The sequence below is a fragment of the Equus przewalskii genome, chromosome 9 (genome assembly GCF_037783145.1).
Source record: "Equus przewalskii isolate Varuska chromosome 9, EquPr2, whole genome shotgun sequence".
Taxonomy (NCBI): domain Eukaryota; kingdom Metazoa; phylum Chordata; class Mammalia; order Perissodactyla; family Equidae; genus Equus; species Equus przewalskii.
Window position 1 is genome coordinate 7844176 of NC_091839.1, and position 21319 is coordinate 7865494.

Below are 21319 nucleotides of genomic sequence, written 5' to 3' on the forward strand. Positions count from 1 at the left end.
ATCCACAGAACACGTCCTCCTATCCCCTTGATTATTAGAAGCCTTCTCTGCTGAGGTCACACTTTGGTGAGCATTCACATGAGACACAAACATCTTCACATTTTTCGCCTGTTCAGAGAGGTCTATCCACAGATCTCTTACCCAGACTTCCTTGTCATCAATTTTCCAATCATGTTCCTTCCAGGTCCCTGACCATCCAGCTGAACCATTGGCTACGCCCATGAACTGGTACATAATCATACGTCTGGCTTTTTCTCCTTCTAAGCAAAATGAACAAAATGATGTTATTGCTGGTTGGATCTAGTGAGCAAGAAGTAGCAACCACTCTAGATTTCTTGGTAAAATATTTGTGTGTCAGAGGGTGGGAAATAAATCTGAGAAACACTCAGAGGCCTTCTGCCTCAGTGAAATTTCCATGGGTCCGGTGGTGTGGGGCATGGCAGGATATCCCTCCTAAGGTGAGGGATGTTGTTGCGTCCGACTCCTAGAACCAAAAAGGGGGCGCAGTGCCTAGTGGGCCTCTTTGGACTTTGCAGGCAACATATTCCTCACTGGGATGTGCTATTCTGGCCCACTGGCCGAGTGACCTGGAAAGCTGCTAGTTTTGAGTGGGGCCCAGAACAAGAGAAAGCTCTGCAACAGGCTGCCATGCAAGCTGCTCTGTCACTTCGGCCATGTGATCCAGCAGATCCAGAATAATGTTTGACCAAATATCTGGACACCATGGCCCAGCCAAGCTGACACATAAAATTAACCATCACAAAGAGATATTAAAAACTATGAACAAGAGAGAAGTAGGCTTCATTGTTAGATTATTTAACAAGTAAGTTTCGCTCAGTAGATTATTTAAAAAGTCCACAAAAATTTGGGAGGGCCTTTTCTTCAGAATTAAATTGTGACTTTAATGCTTCAAATAAACTGAGGATTCTCTCAACTGCTTCTGTTAAAGAGAGCCAATATGTTGTTTTTTTTTTAAGATTAGCCCTGATCTAAGTGCTGCCAATCCTCCTCTTTTTGCTGAGGAAGACTGGCCCTGAGCTAACATCCGTGCCCATCTTCCTCTACTTTATATGTGGGACGCCTGCCACAGCATGGCTTGCCAAGTGGTGCCATGTCTGCACCCGGGATCCAAACCAGCGAACCCCAGGCCGCGAAGCAGAACGTGCGCACTTAACCACTGCACCACTGGGCCAGCCTCCCCAATATGTTTTTGAATGTGAGAGAACTGGAGTAATGAATGCCAACAAAACCACAAAAATTCCTTAATTACTCAGTTCAAACAATACAAATGCCAAAGAGAACAATTTCATGATGATTACAACTCTCACTATAGCGTCTGCTATAATGGACTTGCTAACCTGAACAACACATTTAGATTATTTTATCCCATTCTGCAGCCCATCTTTGGATTCTCTGATCTCCTAAATATTTTTAAACTTGTATACATTAAGGTTTATTCTTTGTGCCTTAGAGTTCTGTGGGCTTGATAAATGCTTAATGTCTTGATTCACCGTTAACAGTATCATATGGAACAGTTTCACTACCTTAAAAAAAGTATCTCCCTGGGGCTGGCCCCGTGGCCGAGTGGTTAAGTTCGCGCGCTCCGCTGCAGGCGGCCCAGTGTTTCATTGGTTCGAATCCTGGGCGCGGACACGGCGCTGCTCATCAGACCACGCTGAGGCAGCGTCCCACATGCCACAACTAGAAGAACCCACAACGAAGAATATACAACTATGTACCAGGGGCTTTGGGGAGAAAAAGGAAAAAATCTTTAAAAAAAAAAAAAAAATCTCCCTGCTTCACTTATCAACTCTCCTCTCCCACTCCCATCCTTGAACTCCTGGCAACCACTCACCTATTTACTATTTCCACAGTTTTGCATTTTCCAGAATGTCATATATTTGGCTTCCAATATAATTGAAATGGTGTAGTATGTAGACTTTTCAGACTGCCTCCTTTGACTTAGCAATATACATTTAAAATTCCTCTATGTCTTTTCATAGCTTGATAGTTAATTTCTTTTTATTGCCAAATAATATTCATTTTCATAGATGCATCACATTTGCTTGTCCGTTCACCTATTGAAGGACATCCTGGTTGCCTCCAGCTTTTTGAAAGTTATGTATAAAGTGGCTATGAATATTCACCTGCAGTGTTTTGTGTGGACATAAGTTTTCAACTCAGTTGGGGAAATATTAAGGAGTGCAGTTGCTGGATCATAGGGTAAGATGATGTTTAGTTTCGTAAGAAATTGCCAAACTGCCTTCCTAACTGGCTGTGTCATTTTTCATTCCTACCAATAATTAATGAGAGTTCCTGTTGCTCTTCACGTTAGTGTTGCCAGCAGTTAGTGTATTGTCAGTTTTGGGGGGATATTAGCCATTCTAACAAGTGTGTACAGTATCTTGTTTTACTTTGCAATTCCTTAATGACAAAAAACAATGTCAAGTATCTTTTTATGCTTATTTGGCATCTGTATATCTTCCTTAGCGAGATGTTTACTTAGATCTTTTGCCCATTTTTTAATAGGTTTTTGATTTTTCTGCTTGTTGAGTTTTAAGAGTTCTGGGGCCGGCCTGGTGGTGCAGCAGCTAAGTGCGCACATTCTGCTTTGGCGGCCCAGGGTTTGCCAGTTCGGATCCCAGGTGCAGACATGGCACTGCTTGGCAAGCTATGCTGTGGCAGGCGTCCCACATATAAAGTAGAGGAAGATGGGCACGGATGTTAGCTCAGGGCCAGTCTTCCTCAGCAAAAAGAGGAAGATTGGCAGCAGATGTTAGCTCAGGGCTAATCTTCCTCAAAAAAAAAAAAAAGACTTTTTTGTATACAATCTTTAATGAGATATGTGGTTGCAAACATTTTCTCCAAGCCTGTGATTTATCTTTTCATTATCTTTGCATATTTCCATGGAGCAGACATTTTAAATTTTAATAAAAAGTCCAACTTATTAATATTTCCTTTCATGGATCTTGCTATTGGCACTGTATTTAGAAATTCATCACCAAACCCAAGGTCATGTACATTTTCTCCTATGTTTTCTTCAAGATATGTTGTAGTTTAAAATTTCACATTTAGATCTATGATTATTTAAATTTTTCTGTAAGGTATAAGGAAGGTCATGTCTAGGTTCTTTTTTTAAATATGTACATCCAATTGTTCCAGCCCCATTTGTTGAAGAGACTATCATTTCTCTGTTAAATTGCCTTTGCCACTTTGTCAAAGATCTGTTGACCACATTTGTGTGGGTCCGTTTCTGGGCTCTCTATTCTGTTCAATTGATGTATGTGTTTTTCTTTCTCAAATACCATGTGGCCTTGATTACTGTAGCTTTATAGTAAGTCTTGAAAATGTGTAATGTGAGCCATACAAATTTGTTCTTCTTTTTTAGTACTGTGTTGGCTATTCTGGGGATTTTGTTTTTCATATAAACTTTAGAATGACTTTGCTGATATCTACAAAATAATTTTCTAGCATTTTGGTTGAGATTGTGTTGAATCTACAGATCAAGTCTGGAACAATTGACTTCTTCATAATATGGAGTATTGCGATTCATGAACTTAGATTCTCTCTCCATTTATTTAGATCTTTGATTTCTTTCGTCAGAACTTTGTAGTTTTCCACGCATAGATCCTGCACATATTTTCTTAGATTTTGTTATGAATCTGTCAAATTAACACTTGTTAAGGGCAGCACAGGGTGCCAGAGAGTGAGCCATGGCTCAACAACAGACCACAAGAGAAAATGAAATAGAGAAGTTTGTCACTCACAGGTCCTGGGGGAATCAGCAGGCATGCCTCAGGGGTCACATGGGGAGGTCAAGGCAGAGCACGGATAGAGAGAGGTAGGACGCGGGGCACACACTTTATTAGGGTCCATGCTGGAGTGATTTGGGCTTCCTGGGCTAAGGTTGGATTGGTCAATTCAAACCAAAAGAGTGGCGTTTTGGTCGGTCCCACAGGAGTCTTACGTGAGGGTGCACAAGAAGGCGCTGGAGGCAGAGGAGAGTGTGGATCGCAAGGGCTATTGAGGACGTCGTATCAGGAGCTTACGTTTGCTTGTGACGCAGCAGGCTGTTATTTAGGGTGTGCACTTGCATGAGGGGGCTAGTGTCAGTTTAAGGTCCCCTGCAGGCTGCTTGGCCAGACAAAATGGATGCTGAGGCAGCAATACGATGGGTAGCTTAGCTAAACTCTCAACAGATTTGTACCTAATTTTTTTTTCACGCTAATATAAATGGTACTTTTAAAAGCAACACTTTTTAAAATGGCATTTTTAAGTTCAAATTCCAATTGTTCATTACTGGTATAAAGGAAAGCAATTGACTTTTGTATATTAACCTGGTATCCTGTGACCTTGTTATACTTGCATTTTAGTTCCAGGAATTTCTTATTGATCCTTTGGGGTTACGTAGGCAATTGTATCATCTGTGAACAAAAAAAGTTTTGGTTCCTATTCCAACCTGTATACCTTTTATTTAATTTTCTTGTCTTATTAAACCAGTAAGGGCTTCTAGTGTGATGCTGAATAGGAATGGTGAAAGAGGATATTCTTGTGTTGTTCCTGATCTGATGGGGAAAGTATCCAGTTTCTCCCCACTAGGGATGACGTTTAGCTGCAGGTTTTCTGTAGACACTCTTGATCAAGTTGAGGAAGTTTTCCTCTTTTCCTAATTTTCTGGGAATTTTTTTTTTTTATCATGAATGGATGTTGGATTTTGTCAAAATCTTCTTCTGTGTCATTGACACGATCATATGATCTTTATTCTTTAGTCTGTTGATGTGATAGATTATATCATTTGATTTTTGAATGCTAACCAGCTTTGCATAACTGGAATAAATCCTACTTGGTCATGGTGTATAATTCTTTTAATATATTATTGGATTCAACTTGTTAATATTTTGTGATAATTTTTTCATCTATGTTGATAAGAGATATTGGTCTGTAGTTTTCTTATAATATTTTTATCTGCTTTTGGTATTAAGATAATGCTGCCCTCATAGAATGAGCTATTAGTGTTCTGTCATGATTCTACTTTCTGAAAGAGATTGTGGAAATTGGTTGTCATTTCTTCCTTACATGTTTGGTAGCATTCACTGTTGAAACCATCTGTGCCTGGTCTTTCTTCTTCAGGGTGTTATTAATTATTGATTCAATTTCTTCATTATAAAGGGCTATTCAGTTGTCTATTTCTCCTTGTGTGAGTTTTGGTAGTTTATTTTTTCAGGGAATTGGTCCATTTCATCTAAATTATCAAGGTTGTGGACAAAGAGTTGTTCATAGGATTCCCTTGTTATTCTTTTAATGTCTGTGGGATCAGTACTGATGACCCTGCTTTCATTTCTGATATTGGTCATTTGTGTCTTTTCTCTTTTTTCTTGGTTACTCTGCCTAGAGATTTGTCATCTTTTCACTTAGTCATCTTTTCAATAGCTTTTGCTTTCATTGATTTCTTCTATCATTTTCTTGTCTTTTATTTCAATGATTTCTGCTCTAAATTTTTTTTTTTAGGCTGAAATTATTCTTCTTTCTCTACTTTCCTACAGTGAAAGCTCAGGTTATTGAGTTTATCTCTCTCTTCAATGCTATACATTTCCCTTTAACCACTGCTTTCACTCATTACCACACACTCAATGGCTTAAAACGACAGGAAATCATTTGCTCACAGTTCTGGAGGCCAGAAGTCTGAAATCAGTAGAACTTGGCTGAAATCAAGGGTTCATGTGTCAGGTTTCCTCCATGGGCTCCAGGAGAGAATCCATTCCTTGACTTTCCCAGCTTCTGGCAGTTGCTGGAATTCCTTGAGCCATTTCACTTCAGTCCTTGAGCCATTTCACTTCAGTCCTTGGCCATTTCACTTCAGTCCTTGAGCCATTTCACTTCAGTCCATGAGCCATTTCACTTCAGTCTTTAGCACTGGCATCTTCAAATATACTTTGCCTGTGTCTTCACATCACTTTTTCCTCTCTGTGCATCAAATCTCCCTCCTAGGACTCAATGAGATAAGCCATAATAATCTCTCCATTTCAAGATCTGTAACTTAATCACATCTACAAAGACACTTTTTTCCAAAGAAGGTAACAGTCATAGGTTTAGGGATTAGGAATCATTGGGGGGCCATTTTTCCAACTTACTACAGTTGTATTTTATTTTCATTTAGTTAAAAATATTTTTAAAAATTTCTCTTGATACTTCTTTCATCCATTTATTATAAAGAACCGTGTTATTTAATTTCCATACAGTTGGACATTTTTCCAGCTATCTTTCTGTTATTAATTTCTACTTTAATTCTATTGAGGCCTGAGAATGTATTTGCATGATTTTTATTCTTTGAAATTTGTTAAGGTGTGTCTAATGGCCAATAATGTAGTCTAACTTGGTAAATGTTCAGTGGGAGCATAAGAATGTGTGTTCTGTTGTTGCTGGATGGAGTATTCTATAAAGGTGCAAACTTGCAGTTGTAAGATCAATAAGTACTGGCTATGTAATGTACAACATGATGACCATAGTTAACACTGCTGTATGGTATATAGTTACTAACAGAGTAAATCCTAAAAGTTCTGATCACAAGGAAAAATATTTTTCTGTAACCATATGAGGTGATGGATGTTAACTAAACTTATTGTGGTAATCATTTCACAATATATGTATGCCAAGTCGTTATGTTGTACACGTTAAACTTACACAGTGCTGTATGCCAATTATACCTCAATAAAACTGAGAAAAAAATAAAAATGACTCAAAACTCAAAAAAAAAAGTCAGTTCAATCAAGTGGGTTAATAGTGCTGTTAAGGTCAACTATATCCTCATTAATTTTCTACCTGTTTGATCTATCAATTACTGACAGGAGAGTGTTGAAGTCTTCAACTACACTGGTGGATTTGTCTATTTCTCCTTTCAATTCTATTATTTTTTGCTTCACGTATTTTGATGCTCTGTTGTCAGGTGCATACACCTTCACGGTTATTACATCTTCTTGGAAAATTCCTCCTTTATCATTATGCTGTGCCCCCTTTATCCCTGAAAATGTTCTTTATTCTGAAGTCTGCTGTGATCCAGGTAAACAGATCTTGACTGTGTCTGGGTTTGCCTGTCTCTCTAGATTTCAGGGAAGTGATTTGCTCTGCAACCTGTTTTCTCATGTGTCTAAGAAAAGTTATTGATTTTTAATTTGTCCAGCTTTTTCTTGTTGTGAGGATGGGAGTGATGACTTCCAAGCATTTTGCATGTCAGTGCTGAAACCAGCAGTTTGTGGTCATTTTTTTCAGTCTTTTTTTTTCTGTCTCACAGATTAGAATATTTCCGTTAATCAATCTTCAAGTTCACTTAATGTTTCCTCTATCATCTTCATTCTGATAGTGAGTCCTATGGTGAACTTTTTATTTGAGATGTTGTATTTTTTGGTTCTAATATTTCCATTTGTGTATTTTTTATATCTTTCATTTCTCTGCACTTTCTATTTTTCCATTTATTCCAAGTGTATTTGCCCTTATAATAGCTATAAGGAGCTTGGTTATAATAGCTACTTTAAAGTCATTATCTGATAATTCCAACACCTGTGTCATCTCAGGATTGGTGTCTTTTTATTATCTCTATCCCTGAGAGATGACATGGTTTTCCTGGTTCTTTCTACATCCAGCTAATGTTGGACTGCATCTTGGACATTTTACTGTTATATTTCTCTGGATAGTGTTTAAATTATTTTTTGGATTAGCAGACAATTGACCCAGTAAAGTTCAGACCACAAGCTCCTACTCACCTTCCGTGTTCTGTGGTTTCAATATCAGTTCAGTTTTCAAGGCCGTTGCAGTTCTCTTCAGAACAGTTCCATATTTGTGCCACACGATGGCCAGTCTGAAACCTGGGCAGTGGTCTACCCCATATTTCAGTTCTCAAGGCTTTGATATGCTATTTGAGGTTAGTCCCACAAATGCACATCTTGGGGGTGACTCCAGTTCACACAACTTTATGAGTTTGTTTCCTTGAGCTCCGTTCTCTCCAATCTTCCTAACATGTTCCAACTCAGAGACCCCTCCTCCCTATCTTCTGGGTAGAAAGGTGAGGGAATTAGCTTTTCTGTTCTGCCGTGCATTTCCTATGAACCTCTTGGGCCAAGTAGCGAAAGGATAGAGAGAAAAAAAGCAACAGGATTCCCCATATGTTCTCAGAAACAGTTCCTCTGGTCAGAGGGTGGTTTTCCTCCCTTGGAATTTTAGGCACTGGCCCAGCTGCCTCTGCTGTTACCGCCATTGCTGCTATGGGATTGTTGGGGGCCTCTCTGATAAAATGTCTCACTTTTCTAAGATTCTTTTCTTTAAGACTTCTTTACGCTCCTAAGGTTATGGTATCAGTTGACAATCTTCCATATGCTTTCCAGCTTCCAAAAATTTGACGTGTTTTTCTACTATTTCCCCTTCCCTTCTCTCTGTTCTTTTGATTTTATACTTCCTTTCCTTTACTGTCATTTTAATGGGATTTTAGGAAGGAACAGAATTAAGCACTGTATGCATTCACTAGTCTGTGTCTCTTCACTTTTCTGGTCATTCTGCTCCTTGTTTAGTTATCCTATGTGGACCCTCCCAGTTTTGTTATCACACCTCCATCGTAATTGTCACAATATGTAGATTTCTGAAATGTGCTAAGTTATCTTTAAAGGTAGTCAAGACTATGGATAACTGTTGTTGTCAGTTTCTACCTATACTCAGGGGAGTTTCCCTCTCAAATATTAGCAGACAGAACACATTTCCATTTTGGATTCCTTTCCTTCTAGAGACTCAGCCTGAAACCAAAGAGTCAATTCCACAATGGGACATTGCTGCAATTACATTAATATACTATACAATAAAGGAAAATTCACAACTGTTGATGAAGGCAGTTGTAACAGCAGCTAAAATGTATTTACATAATAGTATGTGAATTATTATTATCATCAACAGTTAATAGGTCAATCAAGATCTGTTCTAAACACTTTAAACATATTAATTCATTGAATGGATGATTCTTTGTACAACCTTTAGAAGCAGCCTGGGAAGCTCATGAATAGTGAGTTGATGGGTGGGCATTTTTTCAAGCAAGCAGAGAACTTTTCTACAAATTTCAAATATGCTGAGCCATAAAACAAATTTCAACAAATTTCTAAAGGATTAGAATCATATAGGATATGACCATCATACTAATAATTGATTCAATGAAGAATCATCAATGGATATTAAACTTTTGATGTGGAATGGGATTCTATTTTGATAATTTGAAAGCATTTCCCCACATACTACTGCTTAATTACAAAGAGAAAAGTGTTCTTCCCAGTGGAGAAACCTGGAAAGTGCCACTTTAATGAGGTGATTAGTTATCATCACCAATAGGTCAGAGCCACATCATGCACCCCGACATAATGCCTGAAGATATATTATATAGTATTTCTGTCAAAAATTCATTAATGCAAAGATACATATTCTGAACCGAATTATGAGGAAACCTTTAACAAACTAAATTGAGTGATATAATTCATTGCATTAACAGATTAAATAAGAAAAATCATATTATTTAGACAAATTTAAGAAGAGTACAGCAATGTAGACACAAATCAGAAAAGGAATGCAAAAAGATTATTGGACATATGATCTCTCTCATATATTGAGGACCTCCAAAGAATTTTATAAAAGGGCTCCAGCAGGGAACCAGCCAAGTGCAGAGCGCAGTGTGGCAAGACCATGAGTTATCATGCAAGTAGGAACTTGATCTCTTTTTCTCTCCAATATTTAAGCTCACCCATGAAGTATTCAGAAACCAGGGACAGCAAGCTGAGAGATGAGAAAGAGGACGGGAAAGGCAGATGCCATCCTGTGTATTCTTTCCTCATCTGCCATCTTACCCACCTTGCAACATGCCTGAGCTAAGGGAGGGGAGAAGCCCCATCTGTGAACAATGCTTATGGTTTTGATTTCTACATAGGATTCAAAGTCAGGGCATGGTTTGCACATGATTTCATCCAGGGTCAGAGAAAGTATTTGTTTCACCAAAAAAATTTAATGGGACAGTGCCAGACAAGAATGAATCTGCCTTATCATCCCCCAAGTTGTGACTACTCATTACAATTTACATACTTCACCCCAACTCCACTGTGGCTGGAAGTTGGCAGGCAATCTTGGTTCCACCAGCCACTACCTGAACTTTGGAGGTGGAGAAAGCAAGCATAATGGGGTGAGCATCATAGAGTGGACTTACACAAACCTAGACAGTACAGCCTACCACACACCTAGGCTACAGGGTACTAATCTTACAGGATCACCAGCCGTTATGCAGTCTGTCGTTGACGGAAACATTGTTATGTGGCACGTGACTGTCCTGTGTCAAGCACCATTTGAGGAACAGTGTATCTGAGCTTTTATCTGCATACTTGTGGTATAGCTGGGCCTTTATCCTTACTACTTTCTTCAGGGTTGTGCAGCCCATAAGCCTGATTCCTTGGTCTCCTGAAAATTCTTCAAATTACAAAATAGCCTTTATTAAATCCCTTTCTGCTTAAAATATATAGAATGGATTTTATCTACAATTATCTTTCTCTATTTCACCAATAAAGAGACATCAATGAATAAACTGTATAAAAATACAACACAGATAAAAGAATTGGATCAGTATTTTTCAATAGTTTTAGATCCTACATCTCGTCAATAAAGAAAATTACAGAAAGATGTGTCACCACTTGTGTTACTTAGAACCCCATAATACCATGTGCCATCTGTGTGTGCACCTAAGCACTGGTTTTGTAGATACCAGGCGCACTGTAGACACAGGGAGGAGAGCAGGACTGAAGAAAGGAACAGAGACTTCGCCTGTTTCTGAAATGATTTCCTTCTCTTACAAAATTTTAATCAAGAGACAGTAAGATGCCTAATTATTACATAGTGGTTACACAGGTGCTGTTTTTCTGTATTATTTTATTCACTCAAGAATATTTAAAACCATGAAATAAGATAGAAGAAAATTTAGGAAAATGAGGTGAGAGAGACAATTCAGGAACAAAACCAGAAAACTAGATACTACACAGCAAAAAAGATTATTTAAAACAGGGGTCAGCCAACTGCAACCTGTAGGCCAAATGTGGCCAGTTGCTTATTTTTGTAAACAAAGTGTTATTGGAACCCAGCGATGCCCATTTGCTTACAGGTCAGGATTTCTCAGCTTCAGCGCTAGTGACATTCTGGACGGATAATTCTCCTGTGGGGGGCTGCACTATACACTGGAGGATGTTGAGCAGCGTCTCCAGCCTTTACCCACCAGATGCCAGCAGCACCTCCCTTCATAGTGACAACGGAAAACGTTTCCTAGGGTTGGGGGCAAGGCAGGCAAAATTAGCCCTAGTTCAGAACCGCTGGTTTCTGTCGTCCGTGTTTTCACGCTACAAAGGCGGAGGAGAGAATGTATGACCACAAAGCCTAAAATATTTACCATCTGGCCCTTCACAGAAAAAGCTTGTTGACTCCTTTTGCCATAAAAAGGGAAAAGATAGATGTTAGACGAAGCAAACAAACTACAAAGTAAATGACAAAACAACCTCCTTAACAGTTTCTACAAATTACTTCAAAACGACTCCAATTAAAAAAAGGGAATAGATAAAAACAAGCAATTCACGGAAATAAAATTCAAATGACTCTTAGGCATGGTATAATATGCTCAGCCTCACTGGCAATTAAGAAAATGCAGATTGAAGGCACGTTTTTTCTGCACCTAATTGAAAAGGGTTCAGTCCAGGTTGAAATTGTCGGGAATGGACATATAGTCCTGTAGATTAACGGCAAGTTTCAGAAAGTAGTAAGGCATTAACTTGTACGTTGCAAGGCAAGGACTCCAACTGGGAGCAATCCACCATTCTACAGAAATAAACACACCAACGTGCAACAACACATCTGTAGTAAAATTATTCTTGTACGATTACTTGTAAAATAACAAACCTGAACTTTCATTGGTAGAATGAGCTGCATATATTATAGTTTGTCTTTATTATGTAAGAATCTAAAGCTAAATAGTTATGTCTGTAGGTACTGACTGGAAGGATGTCCATGTTATGTGGCCAAGTAAGGAGGGCGCATTTCAATGTGTAAGACAATCTCATTTAAACTACCCCCTGCCTCCCAACACACACACTGTCACCAAAACAAACCTCCTAGATGTGTGAAGGCATGGAAGGCTTCAGAGAGTAAGTGTGGATATGTCTATTTTTTCTTTTTAAACCTTTGCACTATAACCCAAGTTTTTGGTAAAACGTTATATAAATTTGGAAGGGGACTTTCAAGTCTTGAAAACAGAAATATGTACACATGGGCAAAAAATGAAAGAGAACCACCTCAACGTTTATTATAACTCAAAAAAATGTCAGAAACTGTATGAAACCAGTACTATGAACGCACCTAGTTTTGCCTAGCTTTATTCATTCTTCTTCTAAAGGGTACAACTTCTCTAAGTACAACGTTCAAGAAGTGACATAAAATATATACCAGTGCAGATAAAATTTAGTGATCATTTCCCCCTTTTAAAAACTGCTTGAATTTTTATTATAAATTGTCCTCCAACGGGCTGATATTTAGCTATGACTGGTTTATTATGTAATACATGTTTACATTAAACTTGTTTTTATAAAGCATGAGGTAAAAGTGGAATCCACTGGATGGTGATTATTGCAAATGTTAAGAACGTCCACAGACCATGAGGTAGGATTACATGGACAGCTGCAGGCTCTTCACAGCAGATGAGTATGCATATGCTGTAATAGTTTCTTGTCTACTACTTTCAGTGGGTAATAGTTATTTTAGTGTCCAGCTTTCAATGTGTAAACAGTACATTTATATATTACATTTTTTAACAATTGCACAGGTAAAGTCATGCTTTAGATTTTAAAACCCTATTTTCTTCTTTCCGTAAATTCCTAGATTTGACTTGCTATTTCAATTGGAATGTTCATATGCTATGAGTACAATGGATTATTTTTATAGCTCATTTGATTTGGATGCTGTCCTTTTACAAATCTGGTAAAAGGGTACAAGGCTTAAGCTAGTCTTATAGCTGTGACTCTTTGTATCTTGAAGACGTAGAAGATTTTATCTGTAGTATCTCTGGTACTAGAGGAATTACATGGTGTAGCTCTAATCAGTTTTTTCATGGCTCTTACTTTATTCAGGAAAATAATACTTTTCAAAGATTTCAGAAATACTGTAAAAAGCTGAATATAAACATACACTATAAAATGTTGAATGTAAATGAACACTTCCTACATCTCACTGAACAAACGTATACATATAAACACATATATATGTCTAATATTTAAGAAAATGCTTTTCTACAATTTCAGATATACTATAAAAAAGCTGAATATAAACATTTTCTCATCTTACTAAAGTTGAATGTGTGTATATATATATATGTATATATGAAAATAATTTTTTCCAGGACTCAGATATATTATAAAAAGATGAGTATAAACTCATAACAGGTACGTACGGAGTTTCTTAATTTCATACAAACCCAGGGACAGGGTAGTTCTGAATTTTTTCACCAGCTCAATAATTTCAAGGACACACGTAATTCCACCCTCTCCCTGTGCCAATCTCAGCCCCTTCCTTTCTGCTTGCAAAATGGCCACAATGCCAGGTATCATACAGACACACAGACATGCATCCTGTATATAGGAAGACTATTTCCTTCTACTTTATTAGCAAAGAAAACTTAACTGAAGTCCACTTGCAGATTCTTGCTTGGAACTTCTGTGGCCAGGACCGTGATACACATGCCCAGATGCAAAACAAGCTAGGAGAGCCCACATCTGGCACAGACTAAGGTGGGGAGCAGGCAATCCTGGAAAAGGGAGAACAGTTAACACTGATGACAGGCAACCCACGGTGTCTGCCACAACATTGCCTTCTTGAAATCACCTCTGTTTTTGTAGTTTCATATCCTTTCTCATTCATGTACTTGAGTTTTTTCTTTTTAGAGTGTAATCTTTTTTTAAAAAAAAAAAAAAGCTTTCAAGGTTTTTTTCTGGCTTTGCACTTATTTTGTTAGACCTTTTCTACATACTCGAATGCCTTTTCATTCTCCCTCTCATTCTTCCCATCAACAAATGTTTACTGGGAACCTACGAGAAACAAGCAGTGCACCAAGTACAGTGAACTGAGAAGGAATCCTGGCCTTTAATTGTTCCTGTTTTCTCCACATATTGAAAGAAGCTAATTTTCCTCAGAGTGCAGCTTTGTTGCATCCTACAAATTTCAACATGTAGTTGTCTCTTTGTCATTCATTCCTAATGGTAATTTGCCTTGATTCCCTTTTTAATATAAAAAGTATTTATACAGGTATCTTTTAAATTTCCTTGTGGAGGAATAGATTTTGGCTAAGGCTTTGTTATTTTGTAATTCTCTAGAAGAGAGGCAGATTGTGGCATACGTCTTGTTTTTGGAAGGTTCTAATAAATCATCTAAATCTTCCCTCTGATCTCCCAGCAACTCCTCTTTATTCTCCTGGGGATATTCCATTGTGAATTCACTGATGGGGAAAAGGGCAACCTATGAAGGAAAACGTCAGTTTTTAATCTTCCTCCAGAAGGAATTACCTAACACTCAATAAAGAAAGGTGTCTTATAGTCACTGACACATAGGCCTTTCTCTCATATGATCTCTAATAAACACAATTATGAAAATAAAGAAAAGTACAATAAAAGCAGCTCCTATTTAACACAACTTCAATACGAGCCTGACACTATTCTAAGGGATATAATGTAATTATTTAATCTTCACAATGCTACTAAGAAATATGGTGCTAATATTACTAACTTATAATTGAGAAAATTTAGACATAGTTAAGTAAATTGCCCTGTAAGAAATGAGTTACAATGGTGAAGGCGAGTAAAGCCTAAACACTGGTTCAATCCTTTCCCACTCTGATTCAGCCCAGGTTAATTTCAGAGAATGAGCTTGCAAATATTTAATGAGATTTGAGTGGGATGGAAGAAGTGCTATATTTTTAACATTAACGTAGCCTTCCTCAAGTAATAATTATCATATGAATAACTTGTTAGCTAAAACAAACTGGTGTCTCATATATATGACACTTTTACTATGAATCCTCTATTTCCCATAAGGGCTAATGACCCTGATGTTGAGCCAAGTTTGAATGACTGTCTTTACCACATTCGCTGCTTCCTAAGCCTTCCCACTTTCCTTATATTCACAGAGTTTTCACCAACTGAACTCTCATGTTTAATAAACTCTGAAACACACATAAACCCTCTCCCAATTCTCAACATTTATAAGGTTTCTCATCAGTAACAAAGGTCACATAAATTCTGGCCCTTAAATAAAGGCCTTACATCCACAGTATGAACTCTGATACTGAGTAAGCTCCTATCTTCAAATGCTTCCCCACATTCCTTACAATCACAGGGGTTTTTGTTTGTTTTACTAGCATGACTTTCTGATGTCAATTAAATTCTGAGTCTTCTCCCAAGTCTTCATTCACTCCTCTGTCCCGTATGAATTCTCTGATGTTGACTGAGGTGTGAGCCACGAAAAAAGGCCTTCCCACATTCCTTACATTCATAGGGTTTCTCACCAGTATGAATTTTCTGGTGCCGACTAAGTTCTGAACCACGACCAAAGGCCTTCCCACATTCCTTACACTCATAGGGTTTTTCACCACTATGACTTCTCTCGTGATGGGTAAGTTCTGACCTTCGAATAAAAGCCTTCCCACATTCCTTGCATTTATGGGGTCTCTCACCACTGTGAACTTTTTGATGTCGAATAAGTTCTGTGCTACAAGTAAAGGCCATTTCACATTCCCTACACTTATAGGGTTTCTCACCAGTGTGAGCTCTCTGATGTCGAGTAAGTTCTGAGCCACGACGAAAGGACTTCCCACATTCCTTGCATTTATATGGTTTCTCACCAGTATGAACACTCTGATGTCGAATAAGATGTGAATCAGAGATAAAAGCTTTCCCACATTCCTTACATTTATGAGGTTTCTCACCAGTATGAACTCTTTGATGCAGACTCAGCTGTGAGGCGCAACTATAGACCTTTCCACATTCCTTACATTCATAGCGTCTTTCACCAGTATGGATGATCTGATGAAGACTAAGTTGTGTGTCATAACGAAAAGCTTTCCCACATTCCTTACATTTATGGGGTTTTTCACCAGTGTGGATTCTCTGATGTCGAAAAAGGTGTGAGGGACGGGTAAAGGCTTTCCCACATTCCTTACATTCATAGTATTTCTCATCAGTATGAATTCTTTGATGTAAATTAAGTTGTGAGGTAGATGGAAAGGCCTTCCCACACTCCTTACATTTAAAGGGTTTCTCACCTATATGAATCTTTTGATGTTTGCTAAGTTGTGAGCTAGAATGAAAGGCTTTCCCGCATTCCTTACAATTATGAGTTTTCTCACCAGTACTAATGCTCTGAGGTTTAGTAATTTCAGAGTCATGAACAAAGGCACATTTCTTATTTTCAGTACTTTTTTTGCTTTCATGAATTCTCTGATGCTTAATCAAGTCTGACCTACTATTAAAGGCTTCCCCACATTCTCCACATTTAGAGTCTTCTTCCTTATTATGACTTCTTTCATGTTGAATATGGTGTGATTGGGACCCTAAAGCTTCCTTACGTTCCTTGCATTCACAGGACTTTGCTCTGGTATGAATTGTCTGAGGTACTCTATGAACTGTGCACTGAGTGGAAGTGGACCTTTCTTCAGAGGTTATTACAGCTTGTCTGAAATGGCCCTTCTGTTGTCTCTCCAAGTGGCATTTGATTTCTCTGTTATCTCTGACCCTAGTGCACTCAAGGTTAGAGTGTGTAAGTCTTTTTGTTATCTCCTGTTGTAATGATTTAATTTCACAACTGTTCTCCTTTGGAGATAAATTCTTGGTCTCTCTTCTCTTGGACTCCCAATCTGTAAGATAACAAAAACGAAAATAGGAGAGATTTTCACGTTGCAGAAGCAAGGATAGTTCTGAAGTAGAAATAACAAACTAAAAACAGCGAATAATTTAAATACTCTTAACACTGCATTGCAATTTGTAAGAAAAAATAAATAAGGGGGAGGGAAGAATGAGAATAGAGAAAATGAGGAGAGCTTGTGAGGGAAGTGGTTCTTCATGTCAGCTGGGGAACTTGTTAAAAATACGATGTCCAGGAACCACCTAAGACCAACTAAATGAGAATCTAAAGCCTACATTATATCTAACAGAAAGTCCCCTCATCTCTAGCCTCAAAATACATCCAGATTTTCACTACTTCTCTCTATCAGTATCTCTCACCTTGTCCAAAGCCATCCCTCATCAAGATTAACACGACACTATCCTGATGGCTCTCCCTGCTTCCACTGTTGCCCTCTCAATATTCCATACCCGAGACAGTAGTCGGCGTGTTCCTGTTAGAGTAAGTTGGATCATGCCATTCTTCTGCTCAAAACCCTCCACTGGATTTCCCTCTCGTGCAGAGTAAAAGTCAAAGTCCTTATGTGGTCTACAAGGACTTCGCTGAACTTGTCCTGCACTACCCCTTTCTGATCTCGCTGCCCACCTCCTCCCCTCAGCTGACTCTGCTCCAACTGCCTGATCAACTGGATGTTCCACGAACTTGCCAGGCACATCCCTCCTTCAGAATCTCTGCCTGCAAATCTCTTCCCTAAGATGTCAATATGGCTCATTCCATTACTTCATTCCGACCTCTATTCAAATGCCAACGCATACGAACACTCAACAAAACAGGACCCTCATCACTCTACTGATTCTATTTTTGCAGAGTACTTATCATCACGTCATTTTATTTATTTCCCCAACATTATAAAAAATTTCAAACATACAGAAAAATGGAAAGAATTGGACAGTGAACCCCCATATTCCCACTGCTTAAATCCTACAATAACCATTTGGCTCTACTTGCCTTATCACATATCTATCGATCCCATCCATCAATCCATCTTGCAGACATCAGTAAACTTCACCTCTAGACTCAACAGATTCGATTATACTTTAACTTGTTCACTTCTGTATTGTCTGCTCTCCCTTCACTGTACCTGCACTGAGTAAATACTCAATAACTATTTGTTTGATGAATGAATGGCCATTGGTATTTTTATCAATCTCCCTCAGTGATTCTGACGCCATTCAAAGTGAGGGACTCGCTGTTTAAATACGGTGCTTCTCCCTGCACTTTATAAGATAAAACATAAAATTCCTTAGCAGACCTGCAAAACTGCACACTATCAGGACCTGCTTCCTTATTCACCTTCATTTTGAAGTGCTCTCTCCTTCATTCACCATGAGCCCACTAGACTGGCCTCTACTTGACTCCTATATCATGCTAATTACTTTCTCATCCTAGACCCTTTCAGGAAATGCTCCATCTCCCATGAATGCTCTGTTCCAGGATCTCTGCATGGCCAGCTTCTCTCATTCTAAATATCTTAATTTTCTGTCAAGTATCCTCTTCTTTGCCCTCCTAATCTATTCCTCAATTCTGGAATTACATGTTTATTAATCAGTTTACCTACTGGTAAAATTTTGCCCAAAGTGGCCTAGAATTAACATAATACTTATTTTACTCACCATGATATAACCAATCCCCAGCACACAGTTCAATTAATGTTAAATAAACTAGTCACTAGATTAAGGGTATTCAGGTGGAAATAAAGGGAAACATGCTAAAGATAATGAAATTAGGAGAGTGACTTGAGAATCAGAGTCATTGCTCCATGCTTTTAATTACTTAACAGGTGATAGAGGAGTCTTCCTGCCTCCAATCCCTCCCAACTTCAGTATGCTCTCCCTACATCACTTCCACGCACCTGGCAGTAACGCACAAGCAAGGCAGCACCATTCGAGTAAATCTGTATATGTGCTGACACCAGGCCCCTAGAATATTGACAGCTTTACACAACAATAAAAATCTTATGTAATTCTGAGAAAATTCTAATGGAAAATGAGGATACTATGGCAACCATTTATGAGAGGTTATATAGTGTTGTGAGGAAGAATACAACTCTACAACCAGAGTGCTTGGGTATGGATCCTCGTCCCATGATGTGCTAGTTGTATGACACTGGACAGTTACTTAACTATTTAGAAATTAAGAATGCTGGTCTGAGACAGGGGAGATGCTTGTTCTCCAGATGCTCAGTTACGGTGTCAGAGTTTTATGCAAGCACCTTGCTGCCTGGGTTATTCCCCTTGCTCTTGTTATGGTTCAGGGTGGTTGGACCAGCCCAGGGCAGGATGCAGAAAAGACACATAGCTGGGAAATCTAGAGAGATGAATAAGCCTGGAACAACTGGTGAGCAGAGAAGATTCTTCTGTGACTAACATATAGTCTGTATCTGGGATCTAACGAAAATGCCACTCCACTGGGGAGGCTATAATTCTGTCCTTGGGAGAAGGGCACTAAGCAAGGTCTACATAGTGATTGGTAAAATGATGTTGGCATTTTATGTTGTATAGGAAGTTCCAGACATCAGATGTCAGAAGACACTATTATTTTAATATTTTGGAAAAACTATCTACGAGAAAATGAAAATTATGCAAAACACATGGATTGAAATAATAATCATGGACCTTAAAGGAATGCTGAAAGCAAAAAAGTAACATCCAGCACAGCACAGGCTCCCACCCCGTACAATCACTTGTCAATGCCAAAGAACCATTCCCCTGAATCGATCTTCAATCCCTCCACTTTCCCTACTCCACGGTCTTATTCTAGGACAAGGCCAAACCATCTGGACCCCACAACAGCTTCCTAACAAGCTTCACCATTTTCACTCATGAACCCTCTGATTCAATCTCTACAGGACAGCCAGAGAGAGGTCTTAGAAATCCAACCCAATCACGTCCCTACCTTGTTTAAAATCCTTCAATGGGGGCCAAATGTCCTCAAGAAAAAAATTCAAACTCCCAGCTTTGGTGAGAAGGCCCTGCATGATGCTGACCTCCATTCAAGTGTTCAATACCCAGAGCTTTCTCTCCTCAGCGCCGTCAATGTATAGGTTCCTCTACCTGGTACAGCATTCCCACCACTCTGCCTGGATCCTACTACTTGACTTTGCGGCTTCCTATCATTTGTCACAATCTGAAAAGTCTTCCAGTATTATAATATTGCCCCTATTATTCTCTCACAGCAGTGTCTCACCTGTAACCATCGCCCCTAGAAAGACACCCATTTCTTTGTCTACAGCACAGGGCAGGTTTCTAAAAAGAAAACCTTGCAGGGTTATCAGTGATTAGGGATTTAAGTCAGCCCTTCAGTCCTCTGCAGATTACTGGTAAGACTGGCTCTTCCTCAACATTTCCCATGAATTCAAGAGCCATGATTCAAGGGCAGGGCCAGAAGAAGCCCTGAGTCATAAACCCTGATCACATTTGGCTCTTCCCTCCCCGCCAGAGACACCATTCCCAGAAGGAGCCTGTAACTAAGACAATCCTTTATTTTCCCCTAAAAAGTCAATCAAGACTAATTCCAGCAGGCCTACCACCCCTCCTGACCCTAGCTGTTTCCTAGGTTATTCACTGTCACCTTTTATATTTCCTTCCAATGTTTTTTAACAGCCTTTTTACAAAACTGAAACAGCACAGATTCTAAATGTTATGTATCTGACTTTATTTCACTAAACATTATAGCACTGTTTAAAAAATATTTTATAAAAAATATTTAAGGGGCCAGCCCTGTGGTGTAGTGGTTAAGTTCACACGCTCCACTTCAGCGGCCCAGGGTTCATGGGTTTGGATTCCGGGCACGGACCTACACACTACTCATCAAGCCATGCTGTGGTGGTGTCCTACATACGAAATAGAGGAAGACTGGCACAGATGTTAGCTTAGGGACAATCTTCTTTCAGCAAAAAGAAGAAGATTGGCAACAGATGTTAGCTCAGGGCCAATCTTCCTCACCAGAAAAAAAAAAATATTTCAAATGCTGAGCGTTCTGTATCCTAATTGTTGTAGTGGTTATTTGAATCTACATGTTACAAAATTTCATAGTAATATATACCAAAAAAAAAAAAGAGTATATGTGAAAATGGGTGAAATCTGAGTAAGGTTTGTAGTTTATTTAGTTACTACTATTGTGTCAACATCAATTTCCTGGTTTTGACAATGTACTATGATTAGGTAAGATGTTATCATTGGGGAAAGCTAAGTGAAGAGTACACAGGAACTCTGTACTATTTTTGCAACTCCTATTGAGTCTAAATTATTTCAAAATAAAAAGCCAAAAGGAAACAAACCCCCAAACACTGAGGGCTCCTCAAATGGGCCTTCCACAATGTTGGGCA

The 21319-nt window shown here is 38.7% G+C and overlaps 2 protein-coding genes across 2 annotated transcripts in view; both read right to left on the bottom strand.

Moving 5' to 3' along the window:
- Positions 1–13141: 13141 nt before the first annotated feature.
- LOC103543496 (abasic site processing protein HMCES-like) overlaps positions 13142–21319 on the bottom strand; it is a 103136-nt gene continuing 94958 nt past the window's right edge. Inside the window, exon 11 of the transcript XR_011522241.1 lies at positions 13142–16945. The gene's annotated coding sequence lies outside the window, so the exon portion shown is untranslated. The remainder of the gene's footprint in view (positions 16946–21319) is intronic.
- The window catches only part of LOC103543657 (zinc finger protein 568-like), a gene marked incomplete at its 5' end in the record, with an annotated part of 32408 nt that continues 24230 nt past the window's right edge, over positions 13142–21319 (bottom strand). The window contains one exon of the mRNA XM_070557573.1: positions 13142–16945. Coding sequence (XP_070413674.1) covers positions 15498–16945 — 1448 coding nt within the window. The remainder of the gene's footprint in view (positions 16946–21319) is intronic.